The following is a 17,247-nucleotide window of genomic DNA, read 5'->3' on the forward strand; positions in this document are numbered from 1 at the left end:
AAGGGCTCCTGATAGTAAATATCTCTTTTTTTCAGCGGGCCAGTGTAGGATACTGACGCCTCACCTTGATTTTATTAATAGAGAGCCGGAAAGAGAGAGGATCAGACGAGGGTGATAAACAGAGATGAGATTCTATCAATTATATGATTGCTTTAATTAACTATCATTAAAGACAGATCAATAACGGCAGACTGGAATTAAAATAAGGCCCATACATTATACACTATTTTACAAGGAACAATCAAATTGCCTCATATACTGAACCCTGCGAGGTGTTGCCATGGGAACCCATGGTAGGGTTTGGTTGTGCTTGGGGGAATTTAAAGGAGCCGGCCGGGTTGGATTTCTATATACTCATCCTCACTCATCCTCACACATTAGTGCTGCTTGATTAAGTAATTACATGAGATGGGAAGGCTTATTCACTGGGAATGAAAAAAAGGTATGGAAATGTGACACCTAAAGGTTCAACCGTACAATGAATTAATAAAGGGTAAAAAAAAAAGTCTCCCTTGTAATATTCTTACAGCCACAGGACATCAATTATTCACAAAAATAGTAAAGAATCCATAAAAGTAGGTCATGAGTGTGGCATACCAGAGAAATTAATTTGAATATTTAAACTCAGAGAGAGAGAGAGAGAGAGAGAGAGTGCAGCAGATCTGAGTTTGCTCTGATCATGAGCAAACTGTAGAGGTAGCTCAGTCAACACACAGGAGAGATAATGGACCAGCAAAGGCTGCAGGTCCTCAGAGAGTGATCGGGAGAATAAAGCTCAGTGAACCCAGGTGCTCCTGGCAGCAGTTAGGGAGGAAGGGCCTCGGCTGCGGGTGTGATAAAGACATGTGACCTGAGTTTGATGTGATTAAAAAGAAAACTGGAGGGTCTCTCTATGTGCACCTGAAGCCATATACAAGACAGAGAGGTGTATATGTCATGTGGTGGATGCACGGAGTCGGGAGCAGGGTCACAATGTGAAATGCTACATCATTTACAGTCAGCATCCTGCTTGGGTCAGAACAGACAAAAAGGACGTGTTCGTCATTTGTTACATATGCAGTGAATCCGTGGAGGGTTGGGAATCACTCAAGGGGAGAGAGAGGAGAGGTGAGGGGAAGGTGAGAAACGTTTTCAAGTGCAAAGACCATAAATTTAACACCTTCCCCCTGTACGAGCAGAGAGCCAGACGGGCCATCTTACAGAAAGGGTAATGGACAAAGTGATGAAGAAACGGGTAAAGGTATCTGTGACAAGAGTGAGAATGGAGGGTGTGCCAGAAGGGAGGCAGATGAAATAAACAAGGCCAGGTAGAGGTGGTGGGGGCGGGGGGTGCGATTTGAGGAAGGGGAGCGAGCGCTGGGAGGGCAGGCGTCGGGGTCATAAAAACTAGGAGATGTGTTCTGGCCTCTGGGTCTTCATATCTTTTACATTTCTAATTAAAAGAGATAAAGAGTGAGGGAGTCATCAATCCCACAGTGATTTCCCAGTTAAGGTTTTAGAGGGGGCTGTAAACTAGGCAGCCCGGCATCATTGATTTTATAATTAGCTATCGTCACCCCAGACTTAAGATGGAGGGAGTGTGGTAGAGGGGCAGGATGAGATCTTCAAAGAGAGAGCAGGAGATTGCCGGAGGAGTGGGGAGCCACAAGAATGAAGATGATGAGGAGGTCAGCCCTGAGGGGACGTGGGGAGGGGGGCCGTGGGAGAGCCAAAGGTGAGTAGAGGGAAAATCCAGATTGAGAAATGCATATGAAACAGGCAATGAGCCAAAAGGGAATATAGGCTATTTAGCTGTGTGAAAAGAAATGGCATGGTTAATTACCAGTGAAATGTCATGTGAGGATCAAAATATTACTATAATCTTTGGCCAGAAAAAGACACGTTATACCCAATGATAGATACATAAACTGTTTTATTATGCAGAACCCCACCCCAACCCCGTTACATGACTGGTAAGAAAATACACAGCGGTGAACATGTGGCATAACCTTCACACACAAAAACTTCAAAACAAACCATAACCACTGGAGCTTTATTGCGGTGTGAGACGGTGCCCTGATGAGGAGCACTCGTACTGGGAGCTCTCAATGGAACAACAACAAAATTATTTCAAAGACATAAAACCAGATTTCAACTACAAACAAGGACTATGGAGAATACCTTTAGTGTGCTATCTTCTGGGAAAAAAACCACCAGGCTTAAAAAACAAAAAACAAAAAACAAAAAACGTCCAACTTCTATATGTGGAGAATCAAAAATGTAGTGTAACACCAGCTAGTGACACAAGTGAGAGGTTGGATGGACATTTACTTCTTTCACAACTACTTTAATAATCCTGCTTCTGATGACGCAGTTTCAACATTAAAGTCAATTGCTTTTGCACATTTTTTTCCCATCTACCTTTAACACATTATGCTGGTTTTATTCCCTTTCATAAGCACCAATATCTCGCAACAATAAAAGTCCAATCTCAAACCTCAATAGAGTCCACGTGAATATTTGAAAGCACAAAGTAAAAGCTTGGAACGGTATATAGATAAAATATGAGTAAACACAACACACAATGGTAATGATTAAGATAATGGTGAAACGACACAACTAACAGAGTTAAGTATCCATATATCAATGTTTCATCTAAAAATTCTTCTATAGTAAAAAATAGGGTGCAAATACAGCAGATAAAATCAAGCATCAAGGTATCTAGCAAATTTTCTTAGCCAAGCATGGTAGTTAGTTACACATTGCACAAACAGTTGTGTGAAAACTGAACACCTATTTCAAACCTAACCTGAATATAGTTTAATTGCAGCATAACTCAAGTTAATTATAAATAGAAAATCATGAAAAATGCATAAAGTATTGATTAAAAGGTAAGCAGCAATATTTATTAGGCAGTATATTGCCGTATAGGGCTGGAGGGGGGGGGGGGGGTAATACCAACACCATGATGCTGATGTTGGGATCTATAAAGATGATTTTCTTTGACTCTTACTTCATTGTTTTAGGCGCAAATTTCGAACTGGATGACTGTGAATTAAGAGCTCTGCACAATATAAAGTGTAATAAAGAATGATGCTAAATATCCAAATGAACAGCTTGTAAATTTCTGTAATTATCACATGTAAAATCCAGGTTCATCAACAAATAAAAGCTGCAGTTGATCTATAGTGAAAAGCTTATGAGCACTAACTTTATAATAATGACGATATGAAGTTACTGAAGTAGAAAGTTGCATGTGGCGTCCATCTTAATAGACGTTAAACACAATCTGTTCAATAAGCTTTCTATTTCAAAAGCTTGTCCGTCTTAGAAAGCGCCTGCGTCACTAAATCTCCTTAACTGCGTGTGCGCGACAACAATCAACTGCTAATGCATACAGGAAAGTGCATATCAAATCTTAGTTCTGAGTAAATGGAGGAGAAATATGATGTCCTACATTACTGCAATATAATTTAGCATGATGCTGTATCATTACTTTATGCTGCCATGAAAAGTGTCCAAAGCTGCTGTGGAGAATTTAATGCTGGAAGAGAGTTTTGCCATGAGTTCCAGTGGAGCCAGGCCTGCACAAAACATCATAATTACAGTGCCTGTCATGACGCCTAATCACAAATGCCATAAAAACGACATAACATCCATCGTAAAGCTCTCGACATAGCAATGATTCAACAGAAATCATTCTGCTACAGACTGCAAACTCTCAAATGCCAGACCCCATGCCTAAAAGGCTACCGTTTCAAACAGTGCACCGGTCGTATGTCGGTCATAAACATGGTGCTGCCCTGCCTCCACTGGCAAAACAGTCAGGGCAATAACACAACAGTATGGAAGGAAAAAAAAAAAAAAAAACAAGGTTCACGCTGATACGATGTAATTGCATATTAACATTTTGTCTGAGAACTGAGTGAGCTGTATATGTGCTTGTTACAGGGAGTAATGTGGAAAAACACAAACTCCAACAAAGTCCCCCTCTTCCTCTTTTTGATCAATGACGTGGCGAGACGTCCACCGGTTACCATAGCGAGGTGTCAGCCAGATCACTGGAGGAAGACACAAAACAGAGTGTGTGTGTGTGTGTGTGTGTGTGTGTGTGTGTGTGTGTGTGTGTGTGTGTGTGTGTGTGTGTGTGTGTGTGTGCGTGTTACAAACGGAAAGAAACACACACTCTGGTTGAAAGAGGAGGTTAGACTGAAGGAGTGGGAGAGCGGGAGCCTTAATGATGCTGAAAATTGGCCCGTGACTGCGTTACACCCCTCAGGTAAATCATTGCTACAGCTTGCTGTCAACTTGTCTGTCCCCTTGTCCTCCCATCTTGCCCCTCCCACGCCCCAACTCTGTCTCAAACAGCCTCCCCCACTTCACCCTGACTCAACTTCTTTTACGATCACATATTCAAAACTTCCATCTTCCAGCCATAGTCACCCTGTCACCATAAATAATTGGTTGCATATGTCTGTGGGCTCTGGCAAGCTTTGAATTCATTGTGTATGAGTGAAACCAGTTCTGTGTGAGGCCAGAGAAATGTAACTAATTACATTTATTCAGGAACTGTGTTTAAGTGCAATTTTAAAGTATAGGTAAATTACTTTATTCTTCAATTTTGACAAACTTTATGCTTTTACTTTCTAACAATTCAGGCAGAAATATGACACTTTTGACTCCACTGCATTCAGGCGGTGGCTTTGTTCTCTAATTACTTTGCGGAGTAAGATTGTACACACAAATCAAGTCAGGGGCTCATAAAATATGACACGTTGCTGGAGTTTAAAACCAGCCAGCATGACAGGATGATATCTGCTGGCTTGTTTGGCCTCAAAGACATGTTCATTTTCATATGGAGTCAGTAATGCAAATCTCCATTTGTGAACATTAAATCTTCAACTGTGCTCAATTTGTGGCAATCTTCTTATCATCACTTGTTTAGTAATCCTTCGCCCTTTATTAAGGGGAATATCCTTCAATATATTCTGAGTGCCAGCAAGTAGTTATTTCTGCCTGTTAGAGGCAGTAACACCAGTAGTTTATGAAACTGTTATATCATCTGTGACATTAAATACTTCCTTGTGTTCATGCAACAGCAGGGTAGCAGTGTGAAAGGTAGTTGTTGAAGAAGAATTCAGATCTTTTACTTTACCCTTAAAAGTCTTCGTACAACAATGTAAATATACTCAGTTATAAACATGCATTCAAAATCCTTCTGGACAGTATTTAAGTATATTTTAAGTATCAAAATTACTTACTCTGCAAACAAAGGCCCCTATGACTGATAACCCTATTATTATAATATATGACATTATTAGATTGTTGATATTCATGCATCGATGTATACAAATCATTTTACTGTTGTAGAAGATCAATGTGGAGCTCCTTTTAAATAATGTAAAGTCGGGTAGTTTAGTCCAGTGATTTAGAATCTAACGATCGGGTCCACCTGAAGATAAATCTGAGAGGTTGTGAGATAATTAATGGAAATGAATACCCAATTGTGTATTCATGTTTTTGACTCCTCTTTAAATATTTTCTTTTTTGTATAATATACATGTGTGCTAATACATATTTCTCAACAAGAAGCCCAACCAAAGCACTTTTTTTTTTCGTTAGAGGTCACAAGGAAAATGGGTCTAGCAATCACCTGTTGAATCTTTAATATTTCATTGCGTTTTATTAGAGAAAAAGTATAATATTTTATTTCCAACGTTACAAGAAAAAGTTTTTAAAAAAAACTGTATTTAAGCGCAATATTTTTAATTAGTTACTTAATTTCTTTCCAACACTGGAAAAAGGTTTGACTTCTCCCAAGTCTTTTAAATCTAACAAAATAGTAAAATGAACTATAAATACATACAGTAGGTACTCTTACAATGGAAATATTTTGAATGAAGGACATTTTATGGAATATTAGGCTACTCCTTGATACTTCAAAATCGTATTTTTCCTCCTCCTGTGTGTGTGGAAATACAGTTATTTGATTGGTTCTATGTATATTAATGCGTGCTATTGGTTCTATGTATAGTTCTATGTGTGTTTGTGGTGGGAGGTTGTACCTGAGAACAGTGTCGGTGTATTCAGGTAACAAAAGTGCCGTTTCATCTCCGGAGCTGTTCCTTCCACACTGAAGCGGGTCAGATTCCTCCTCCTCAATACCAGAGAGTAACACACACACACACACACACACACACACACACACACACACACACACACACACACACACACAGAGACACTTAACACATATCTGTCCAGCAGCTATTATAGTCTAATAACTTGCAGACTAGCAACCTAATTGCTTCTAGGAGATAATGTCTATATCAAACGATCCACTGCCCATGTTTAACTGATGTGCATGGCTATCAGCATGAGGACATAGCTCATTTTCAGTAGCACATATAATTACCCTATGGTGATGCTGAATAGCTCAGATAGCGTGTCTCACCGAGTCAGAGCTGTGTGCCAGACTGTCAGTGCTGGCCTGGTGTGGCAAGGAGAGCGGAGCTGGCTGGTTGATGACCACCGCACTCCTGTCCATCTCCCTGAGGGAGAGAGGAGGGGTGGAAAGGAGCAAGGAGTCAGGCTGACCCTGCTCACATAGGCTGTAGTGTCCCAGAGGTCTTGTTGGATGGAGGATCTGCAAAGCCTCTGGGTTCTCATCCTCAGAGTCCGACAACACACTGTCAGGACACCCTGGCAGATAGAAACATTGACAAAGACAGCGTGGTCAGTTTTCCTCAGAGCAACCCTCTGGTCGCCTACAACACAGGCCATTCTGAACAATATTTAATGTTGCTCTTGAATGATAGTGAACACTTTTATTGTTCACATCTGCAGGGCAAACAGTAGATTGATTTGTGGCGCAATTCACCTGTAGAGGCAGTCGGGGCAGCGCTCCACTTGGCACTGGCCTCTGTTCCCACCTTCTGCTCCAGATGACAGATGTACTCCATCAACTCCTGCAGTGGAAAATACAGGCATCATATCATGCACCAATGCAGGACTTGGAACATGGCTTCATGAGCAACCCTTAAAACCCAAATGATGTCTGATTTCTTCAGACCAAAGCCACATAAAATGGCTTCACAGTAAGTACCCAAATACAATATTTGTTATTGTATAAATATGATTATTTCTGCACAATAAACATAACATACCTAATAATATATCTTTGTTTGATTTACCATGCACCACAGACTGGCTGCTATGATCCCATATGGCTGACATTAAAATTAAACTGGACACTGACTTTAAAAACATTGACTATCTGCTCTTCCTGTAGCTGGCAAATGTGATGGTGGTTAGCCAACAAAAACTCTGCAGGCACTTTAACAGCAACAGCACTGCCTGCCCTGAAATCCACCGATTTATATTGCACCATAAACAATTTATATTGCACAATAACAAGAAGAAAACAACAGAGAGAAGATTCCCAACACCTGGGGCATTCACAATACCCATACACTTGTTGTTATATCAGTACGCTTTAGGATACAAATTTATTATTAATACAAAGATTTAACAAAAACAAAAGTTTTTTAGAGTTGCTCGAGCTTGACAGCAGTGCAAATTTGAACTAAACCTGTTCTAAATTTACAGCTTGCCATGAAAATCTTAGGAACTGATTACGTATAAAGCACAGAGTCAGTGGCAAAGTCATTGACTAAACACACCAACTCTTTATGAAGTTTTTGAACAAACTTTTAATTGTCCCCTGCGGCTGATCAAACAATGTTTCTGACCTGTTTCTCTGTAAGAAGCTGCTCCTTCTCTTTCTGTGCGACCCTCAGGCTGGCCTTCAGCTCCTGGAGCTCCCTGCGGGTCTCACTCAGCTGCACCTGCGGGACAGATATCATAAAACAGCAGGACACAGTATATTAGAGCCCTTCCACAGATAGTGTGACTTCTCTGTGATAATTGGGGAGTGAACAAGGTAACTCTCGTACAATTCTCTTTTTTACATCTGCATTTTGTTCCTACTGGGTGTCACTTTAAGCAAAAACCGTCTGCCACGCAGACATAAAATAATGTCGTTTTTCTCACCCTGTTGCAATCTTTTTCTCTTCCAAGCTCAACCTCCAGCTTCACTCTCTCCATCCGTTCGTCCTGCAGCTTCTCCTCCATCCTCTGCAGCTCCGCGTTGACTTTCTCCAAACGCTCCTGGTCCTTCTGTCGGGGTCAGACGCACACAAACACACACGACTATTTACTCTGTATATCACATATTCACCTCAGAGGTGAGGTTACTGGATCACGTGAGGTTATTGGATCACGTGTAAAATCTCAACTCAGCTTCACATATGTGAAGTGCAGTTTTTGAAGGATTCCTTGTATGTGTTCACTTCCTTGGCCAATAAAGCTGATTCTAATAGAACACAGAGTTGTTGCCATGAAAGTGGGCAAAGCTTAAAATATGGATGTTGCTGCAAGCTACAAATTCTAAAATGTGGATGCTTCACACATCTTCAGCCCGACAGCACAGAGGATCTATACAATTACCAAAGTTTCAAGGTGGATTAGAGACACCAATTTAGTATCTGACCAAATGTGAAATATAGTGACAATCTCCCCTTCTGTTCCTGAGTTATGGCGAATAATGGCCAGAAATGTGTTATTCGAGACATTATGATGTCATAGTGAAGTTGACCTATGACCTTTGGATATGAAATGTCATCACTTAATTTTATCGCATTACACATTTATGTGAAATGTTGCCATAATTAGCCCATAAATTCTTACATACAAACGTGTTTTGGGAGGCAAACAGTGACCTCTGACCTTTGACCACCAAAATTAAATGTATTCATCCTGGAGCCCAAATGAATGTCTGTAACACGTTTGAAGAAATTGCCTTAAGGTGTCCTTGAGGTATCATGTCGATGAGAATGGGACAGACAGATGGACGGATGAATGGATGGACAACCGGAAAGATCTCGCTCCTGGACATTTCTCTTGCCAGAGTAAAAGCTTCATAAAATAAAGAATGTATTCCACTTATGACAGGTGTAGAAACATTTAATCATGAAGCCATCACATAACTTGCTAAAGTTTCTAAATTCTCCAGATTCTAAATTGTGCAGCGTTGCAGTACCTCAGTAAAGCGCTGCAGGATCTGCCTCTCCTGGGCCCAGTGGGCTCTTCCCTCTCTCAGGGCCAGACTGGAATCTGCAAGCTGGAGGGTTAGTTGGGCAGCCTGCAGTCGAGCCTGATGCAATTCGGCCTGCCCGTGGTCCCTCTGGCCAACCATGGCACTTAGATCACTCTTTAAGCTCTCTGCAGCATGCTCACTCATGTGGAGACGCTCCCGCAGGCTCCGCATCTCCTTCAGGGATGCTTCACTCTCCGTCTGATCATAAAAGAACAAGAAAATATTTGTTGGTTAAATATATGTTACTGTCAGTGATTTGCTACATAATTCTAGTCCTGCAAATAACAAATGAATCTGAAATGCCAAAGTCATGTTTTTAAGTTAATTATTACAGGGTGCTGACACACAGCTCTTACAACTAAATGAGGGAGCATATACGTCCATATATCAGCCTAAATCACAAAATAAAGGTAAAATAGAAAACCAAATCCCAACCAAATTAAGTGAGATGATATGATTACCCCAAATAAATGCTCATGTCAGGTGCAAATATTTTTAACCCATTTAAGAAGTGTCCAATTATCAGTTAAGTATTCTTTGGTAAACAAGAGATCGTTACACGTCTAGCATGACATTTTTTCCTCGTGAACTGTCAATCCATACTCGTTTCAACCCCCTCCCCTCTGATTTCCCCAAAATCGTCTTGACCTCTTTCCTGTGTGCAGTGGTGAGTTTCTGGGTGAGGGTGGTGATGGTGTTTTGAAGCTGCAGGACGCTGGTGTCTCTCTGGGCGAGGGAGTTCCTAAGGCCTTGGAACTCCTTGGACAGGCTTTTGAGCTCACCCTCTGTCTGCTCCAGCTTGCTCTAAGATAAACAAATAAAAGGCCCAGATGGTAAATGCGAAACAGATATAGAAGCAAAGAACAACAGAGACACGTTTTAATATGCTACACAGCATGTTTTGAATTGCAATTACCTGCAGGTTCTTTCTCTCACTTTCCTCTTCTTTCTTTAGAGCTCCTGCCCTCCTGGCTCTTTCCTTCATCCTGCACACACAGATTTAGTTATGGATAATCAAAACAATTCATGAGACCCACATAAAAGGTAAAAAAACAAAAAAAACAAAAAAACAAATGGCAAACCTCTCCAACTCGTTCTCTCGTTCCACAGCTCTCTGTGTCAGGGTTTTGATGTCCTCTTCTAGCTCTCTGATTCGCACTTCACTCGCCTCCCTCGCATCCAATAAAGCAGTTTTCTCCTCGGCAAGTGATTCTCCGAAAGCCTCCTCCTCCTAGCAGACCAGAGGTATTTTTAATCTTTATGAGGATCTTTCTTGATAAGATATCTTAATGTAATAACTCGAACAATTTCCTGAATTTTTGTTTTGAACTGAGCATGGAAGTATATTAGTTAAGCAGAAATGTTTCCGCTGGCAATAAAGGGAACAGGAAAAGAGTATAAGTAAGTAAGGCAAATTGGTCTTCATCAAATGATTTGGGTCATTATTTGCTTAAGCTCCATACACCACCTTCTGCTTCCTCGCCATCTCCTCAATCTTCTCCTGACTCTGCTGCAGCGCTTCCTGCAGCCTGGTGATATCACACCCCAGCTCCTTGTGTCGTCTGTCCCAGGCCTCCCTCGCCCTCTTGTGCTCCTCCTTCTCTCTCTCCCTTCTCTTATTTGCCACTTCCTGCATGTGCAGCAGCTCAGCACGCTCTCGCAGACATTCCTGCAGTCGACTCTGACAAGAGACGAGAATTGTAATTGTGGTTTAGTCTTTATGTAGCAGCAGGAAACAACGTCATTGATTCCGCAGCATGTGTTTTTTTTTATCAGCACACATTCATTTTGCAAAACTGTAAATACTGTCTTATCGAGTTAGTTTACTGTATTTGTTATGCTCACCTGCAGCAGTTCGGCCCTGGGTACTACCACCAGCATGTCTGTGCCTCCCTCGTCTCCATGGGGCTCTTCCTCAACGGTCACCAGGTCCTCAAGCGGCTTCGGTGCACAAAAAATAAATTTGGAGCTACGGGAGCACACTTCCCCTTTACCATCGATATATACAAACTCATACTCTTGGGAGCTGCGCTTTGGTAGGTAGGAGGCTAAAAATGGTGAAAACAAAGTGAGAGTTATGTCAGAATTCATTTGCAAAGAAGAAGAATTGTGATTTAAAGTAGCCCTATTTACATTTAGCGCTAACTTCACATTATACTTATGTGGGAATAAGGTGCACTTTAGGCAGCCTAAATTAACATCTAAATTTGGACACCTTTTAAGGTCATTATAAACGATGAGCTTATAACACATATTTTGTATTATATTGATACTTTAGAGAGATAAATAGAGCATCATTGAGTAAATGCTACCAATCATAAGTCCATTTTATAGACCTTTTTCACACTAGACATCACTGCTGGATCATAACTGTACATTTGCTCAAGTACTTAACTTAAGTAGCTACAATTTTGTGAGTTTTGTACTTTGCTTGAGTGTTTCCATCTGACGCTACTTTATACTTCCACTCCACTACATTTATCTAACAGCTTTAGTTTGCCTACTTTTAAGATACTTAGCCTGCTTATTTTAGGCAACAAAAGTTCAGGAGGATATTTCATGCAGGACTTTTACATGTAATGGAATATTTGTACACTGCTGTATTGGCAGGCCTTCTTTTACTTCAGTTAAGGAGCTGAATACTTGTTAATAGTGGCTAATTTCCAGCTTTAGTGCATCTCACTGTCATGACTTACAGGAACACTTAAGGGCCTATTGCCCCCCCCCCCCCCCCCCCCTTTTTCCTAAAAGTCTAGTTACATTGTTGTATTGCAGCCTATGTATTTGTTAGTAGTGTTGCAATACAGCTTCCGGCCACTGATGGGCAGCACTGACGTCATTCAGCGCAGGTGAGCAAAAAATAAAAAATAAAAATGGCGTCGTACGCCATCTTGAATTGTTGTTGGGCCGCGGCAGTGGCGCTAGCCTGCAGCTACTTCGGACTAACCTACGGTTATGACACTGCACTGCGCCCTAAAAAAAAATCGACATCGTCCCGCTCTGACATGTCGTTGAGGAAGTCCACCGAGCCTCGGGTGAGTTCCTGTTTTTCATTATTTCTTCTGTAACGAACACACAAAGCGTGAAATCCCAACGGTGAGTTTACCTGGACACGCTACCTAACAGGTGTTGCTTGTGTTTGGGGACTATATATATATATATATATATAGATACACCTGTCCGGTCGGAGAACACAGATCTGCCAACATTTAGGTTTTAAATTACTGGAGTTTTTTTTTTTTTTTTTTTTCTAGGGTAAGATGTGGCGCCGGTCCTTCACATCCTGGTTGCTTCTCTCTTACTCTGTGCTCACATGTGCTGTGTTTTAACACAGTTTAATTCCCCATAAAGCTGTTCTCATTCTCTATTTCCGTTGTCAGCCAACGGGGCAAGTATGAAATAGTGAGAGAAACTTCGGCCCATTAGGACAGCGTCACTTCCGAGATATATCCAAGCTGCTTTCTTTCTTTCTTTGCAACTGCTAAACTTCAGATTTTATACCCGCGACATCGTCACGTAGTTTAAAGATTAAACTATATTTACATGTAAAGTTAAAAGCGACAGAATACCTTACTGAGAGATGAGAGTAACAGAAGATCTTTTATCTAATAACTCCCACATCCTGATAACGACGCTCCGTGATTTCTGTCAGAAGTTTACTACCATCAATATTAAAACCAAATAACTACTTTTTGGACTAATTGTTCTTTTAGCATTACTTTGCCACTGGTTTTCTGTTTATCTTCCAAGTTTAACCAAATCTGTCTTGTATCTCCACATTATTAATTCTCCGTTTTTTTTTGTTTTTTTTCTCCACCTATCAAAAAAACTCTGAGGAACTGCTGATGTTTCACGTCCTGCCTCCCCCGCTTGGACCAGAGAGCAACCAGCCACACCGTGACCTCATCCGTCCTATAAAGTAAGCTAACTTAATATTATCCTTATCTCACACGGGCCATTGCGTGTGTTGTGAAACAGAAATTTCAAGTAAATCATTCTAAACACGAAGCGGAGTGAAGGGCCGAGATGGAAAACAAACAGGAAAAATGACATACGGCAAAGTTTAGGAGCTGTATTTCAACCTATAGCGCCAGCTGAGGTCACACCAGAGAGTAGCCTTCTTTTTAAATCACTGCATCGCTGGTGATAAGGAACCATTCAGTAGTTTCTTTCGACTTTCCTTCCTCAGCTCTTCATCCCATGAAGAATGACATTGACAGTATGCTTAAGTTAGTGATAAATCACTCCACCAGGGGTCAAAGCCACACCTGCTGCACACGTGCCTCTCGCACTGAATCAGGCTTATCAGCCGCCCCTGACACACAGGACAAAGTGAACACTGTATTCTCCAGTGAGCAGCAGCAGCAGTCAGCACTGTAGGCTTTCAGCCATTGTCTTTGTCATCCTCATTACTCAACCTCCGCTTACTAAAGAAATTAATTCAAACCATGACAGAGACTGTCTGTGTTAGAGACCAAGCTAAGCAGGATATTTGTTTACAGAAATGACAAACATTTGCCTCCACTCAGGACATGAGTCGCCTTTTGTATACAACAGAACAACTAAATTTACAATCACATCAATCTCCTGTTGAGGGTTTTATGTGCTGGTCTGAGCAATGCACTAATACAGATCATGTTAACTATCGGAAATAAATATTGTTTGAAAATGAGAGCACGAGTACCCTGGAAGTGCACACAGCAGTTCACATCTGTGCCTTCTTGATAGTCGGCTGGGGCAAGTGCCCAAACAAAGGTGTGGTAGTCCTTCGCTGATGACCATCCCATCTGAGGAAGAAATCATTTCGCACACAGTTATTTTGCTGTTGGATACATACACCGATTGACAGGTGAAACGTTAAGTATAATAGAGCTGCTCAGCAATAAATATTTCCTTTCTGAGCATTATATTGTTTACATTTAACTCTATCAGGTTTAGAGAGGTGTTGGTTTATTTAAATGGTCATTTTGGACCCTTTAATTTTTGGTGCTTTTGAACTGAGATTGTTGAAGGGACAAAATAGTAGGAACATCTCTGGGGATAACCTAGTGCATTTCAACAACACCACAAATTACACTCTCCCAAATTACTATAAATAAATAGACACCTCCCTCTCAATCAAATTGAATAAAAACTCACCATTACAATTCTTATGAAGAGAGGATTTATTGCTGGGCAGTCGTATTACACTTGTTTCTTCACCTGTCAGTGGTTTCAACATTATTAAGGATCAGTGTATACTGTTTATTCACTTGATTTGTGTGACTGTCATCTGGATAACAATACCTTGAAGAGCCCTATCCAGTCATTGCTGGCCCAGTTGTGCTGTGAGCTCAGTGTGTAGTGGCAATCGACTCTGCTCTGAGGGAAGTAACTGCAGCCCACGTTTCTAAACTCCACCTGCCAAACCTTGTCCATGGCAACACAAAACAAAGGCAGGCTATTCTGCACCTACAGGGAAAAAAAACAACAACTTGCTTTTACAATTGATTTCGGATTATGTACAACAACTTCGAGGTAGAAACTGACATGCATGGTTAGATGAGCTAATTGTGAAATCGGTTGAATAAACAAGAGTAAGCCAGTAGTTTGTGAATATGTATTCAGTGTAAGAAGATATCCTGACCGAGTGCACACTTGAGGAAAGGATTCCAGAACTAAACCTTGGCGACAACATGGGCTTTAAGCAACATGACATATTACATGTTTGTCGCCTGTGCTATTTCAGTCGTCAAAATCATTTGCTATTGGGCACTGTCACATGTAAGCGTGCAGTACGAGGTGTCTGGGGCCTCCAGCATGTACGCGGCTCAAATTCCACCAACAGATTGTTGCCATGAATTTATTTTTTATTTTTTTTTAAATCCCAACCTGCAGTTAACAACTTTGCTTGCTTACACAAAGCACCATTTATCTATTTAGCATCGTGTGAAGGGCATTAACTCCAGTTTAGGTCATATGTGCATAATTATGCTGAATGTACCTTGCCATGACAGAAGTTAAAATTGACACACATGCAACCATGCAGGGAAAAAGAAACCCATAATAGTGAACCAGACGTGATCAACATACGGCAAGATGTGCAGAAAGGACTTTGTAAACCCACTATGGGTTGACAGTGTGCATGTGCTGTAATTATGGATTAACTGTGACTTTCCCATACTTTATATGCATCCCCTGTGGCACACACACACAGTAAGAATCTGATTTAATTACAGAGGTTTCGAGTTTTCTATTTTTGTAAAGCGCCCTCAACTGAATTATATGCGAATTCATCTTTAAGGTGTCGAGATTGCAGATAAGAGACGAAAACCACAGATCGGCGACGAGAACGTACTGTAGCTTTCTGAGGCTTCATGTTACACAGCACGAGGCTTGAGGCCCAACGGTGGCACAGGTCGAGACAACAGTGTCGATGCGAGTTTTGAGAAGACACGCGTATAAACACAGCGTTTGCGGGTCGACTTGAGCCCGCGCAGGTTCATTATTATCGTCATCAATTAGCTACGGTGACGCGAGTGCAGATCAGACGAGACCTCGGCTGCGGTAACTACAAAAGACATCTGCGCACATTATCTCGACCCGTCTCTGATGTCTCGCTTACCTTTTTCAAACCCTCACCTCCTTTGTAAACGGTAACAACGAGTCAACGGATTCACAGTCCGTCAGAAAACAACCGAAACATGGACCGACACAGCTGTTGCTGTCCTCCTCGGGCTCAGTTGCTCCAATAACCCGAAACAATAACAACACATACACACACACACACAAAAAAAACCAAAGCAAAACACGAGCGCGACAGCTTCACTCCCACCGCGGAATTATGGGAGCTGTTGTTCACCCAGCAGCTGAAACTGCGCAGCAATATCAGTGTTTGAACTACAATCCCCAGACTCAAAACACACCAGCGGAGGTCCGCTGAAAAGTAATATGATGCTTCTCATCTGCCGCCTCTGTCGAGGCACACAGCGCCGCTGGTTGTCAGGCTGATTCTCCAATAAAAAAAAAAAAAAAAGAAAAGAAAAAAAAAAGGAGTATCTCTTGTTTGCGATGAGGAAAACAACGACTAGGGAATGCAATAACGGAAATGGATATTTTTTATTTGCAATTACTATTTGGTTTACAGAAATGTCATAAATGTTTGCAGTGCACTTGTTTGATTACGAGTCACAAACTTGCAATATTTCCCATGCAGTTGAAAGGTAGACTGTGGGCTAGAAAGGCTACTTTATTTTAATGACTAATATATTAGATTTCTGGGACCTGCACATTAGCCGTATTATTTAATAGTTTTTTTGTTGTTGTTGTTGTTGTTTTTTTTATATATAAATCAATGTCCTATATTAAGCAGGTTTGTGTTGTCTCTATAACTTCGCTAAGGAAAATTGGGCTTCAGAGCAGATCCTTGGATGTCAGTCCATGTCCCACATTTGATGCGGAATTCGGTTTTTTTTTCCCAAAAAGATTTTCCAAATAACCCAGTAATCCTACTTGTTGGAAGTGGCCCAGTTTGACAGTTTGTGTTAGAGACGCCTCACAGTGCCACAGTGCCTTGAAACGCGGCGGGCAAGGAGCATGAAGACGTTGCACTGCTGGACAGCAGATGGCAGTATGCCATCTTGAAAACCCAATGCTTTGCATCCATAATTTCACATGCAAGCCATATCCCCTAAAGCTCTAAAACGCACAGTGCATTCTCCTTAGTCTCCCGAGACTATCCCACAGCCTTGTGAACTAATCTTGGCACAAATGTTTTTTTTTGTCTTTTCGCCTAATGTAGGAGAGATGAAATAAAAAGAAGAAACTGTTAAATGGTTTAAGATCTGAAATATGAACTATTAAGACACTTAAAGCTGTTATCTAGACAGCTTTACATTAATTGTGCCTGGAGTAATTCACATTTTTGTAGCTATTCCAACAGAAATGCAAAATTGACTAATTCGGCAATATCTCAGAATATGGTTAACAATAACGAGATTACATAAAATAACAGTAATTTTCTAAATTGTTTTTCTCTACCAAAATGTCTAGTTATAATTCTTTTTTTTAAATAAAAGACATATTTGAATTCTGTAATTAAACAGGATTATGATCTGAATGGATTTAGATTTAAA

At 41.0% G+C, this 17,247-nt stretch overlaps 1 protein-coding gene across 4 annotated transcripts; it reads right to left on the reverse strand.

The window, feature by feature from the left end:
• Positions 1-1,895: 1,895 nt before the first annotated feature.
• Positions 1,896-15,944, reverse strand: calcoco1a (calcium binding and coiled-coil domain 1a). 4 transcript variants are annotated; one of them, XM_069140330.1, is made up of 15 exons: positions 15,471-15,708; positions 14,420-14,584; positions 13,818-13,920; positions 10,979-11,181; positions 10,602-10,814; positions 10,216-10,364; positions 10,050-10,119; positions 9,782-9,937; positions 9,077-9,331; positions 8,029-8,154; positions 7,728-7,823; positions 6,857-6,944; positions 6,431-6,678; positions 6,045-6,136; positions 1,896-4,040 (listed from the first exon to the last, which is right to left on the reverse strand). In XM_069140330.1, exons 1-15 carry the CDS (start codon positions 15,489-15,491, stop codon positions 4,013-4,015), a joined length of 2,013 nt encoding a protein of 670 aa, XP_068996431.1. In that variant the 5' UTR covers positions 15,492-15,708; the 3' UTR covers positions 1,896-4,012. The 4 variants fall into 4 exon arrangements, with proteins under 4 accessions (XP_068996431.1, XP_068996430.1, XP_068996429.1 ...); XM_069140329.1 differs by lacking the exons at positions 1,896-4,040; positions 15,471-15,708 and adding an exon at positions 15,755-15,944 and having other exon boundaries at positions 4,047-6,136; XM_069140328.1 differs by lacking the exons at positions 1,896-4,040; positions 15,471-15,708 and adding an exon at positions 15,738-15,944 and having other exon boundaries at positions 4,047-6,136.
• Positions 15,945-17,247: the final 1,303 nt, after the last annotated feature.

This window comes from Embiotoca jacksoni, unplaced genomic scaffold (assembly GCF_022577435.1).
Source record: "Embiotoca jacksoni isolate LCO1_2020_lvr unplaced genomic scaffold, fEmbJac1.0.p SCAF_9, whole genome shotgun sequence".
Classification (NCBI taxonomy): Eukaryota; Metazoa; Chordata; class Actinopteri; family Embiotocidae; genus Embiotoca; species Embiotoca jacksoni.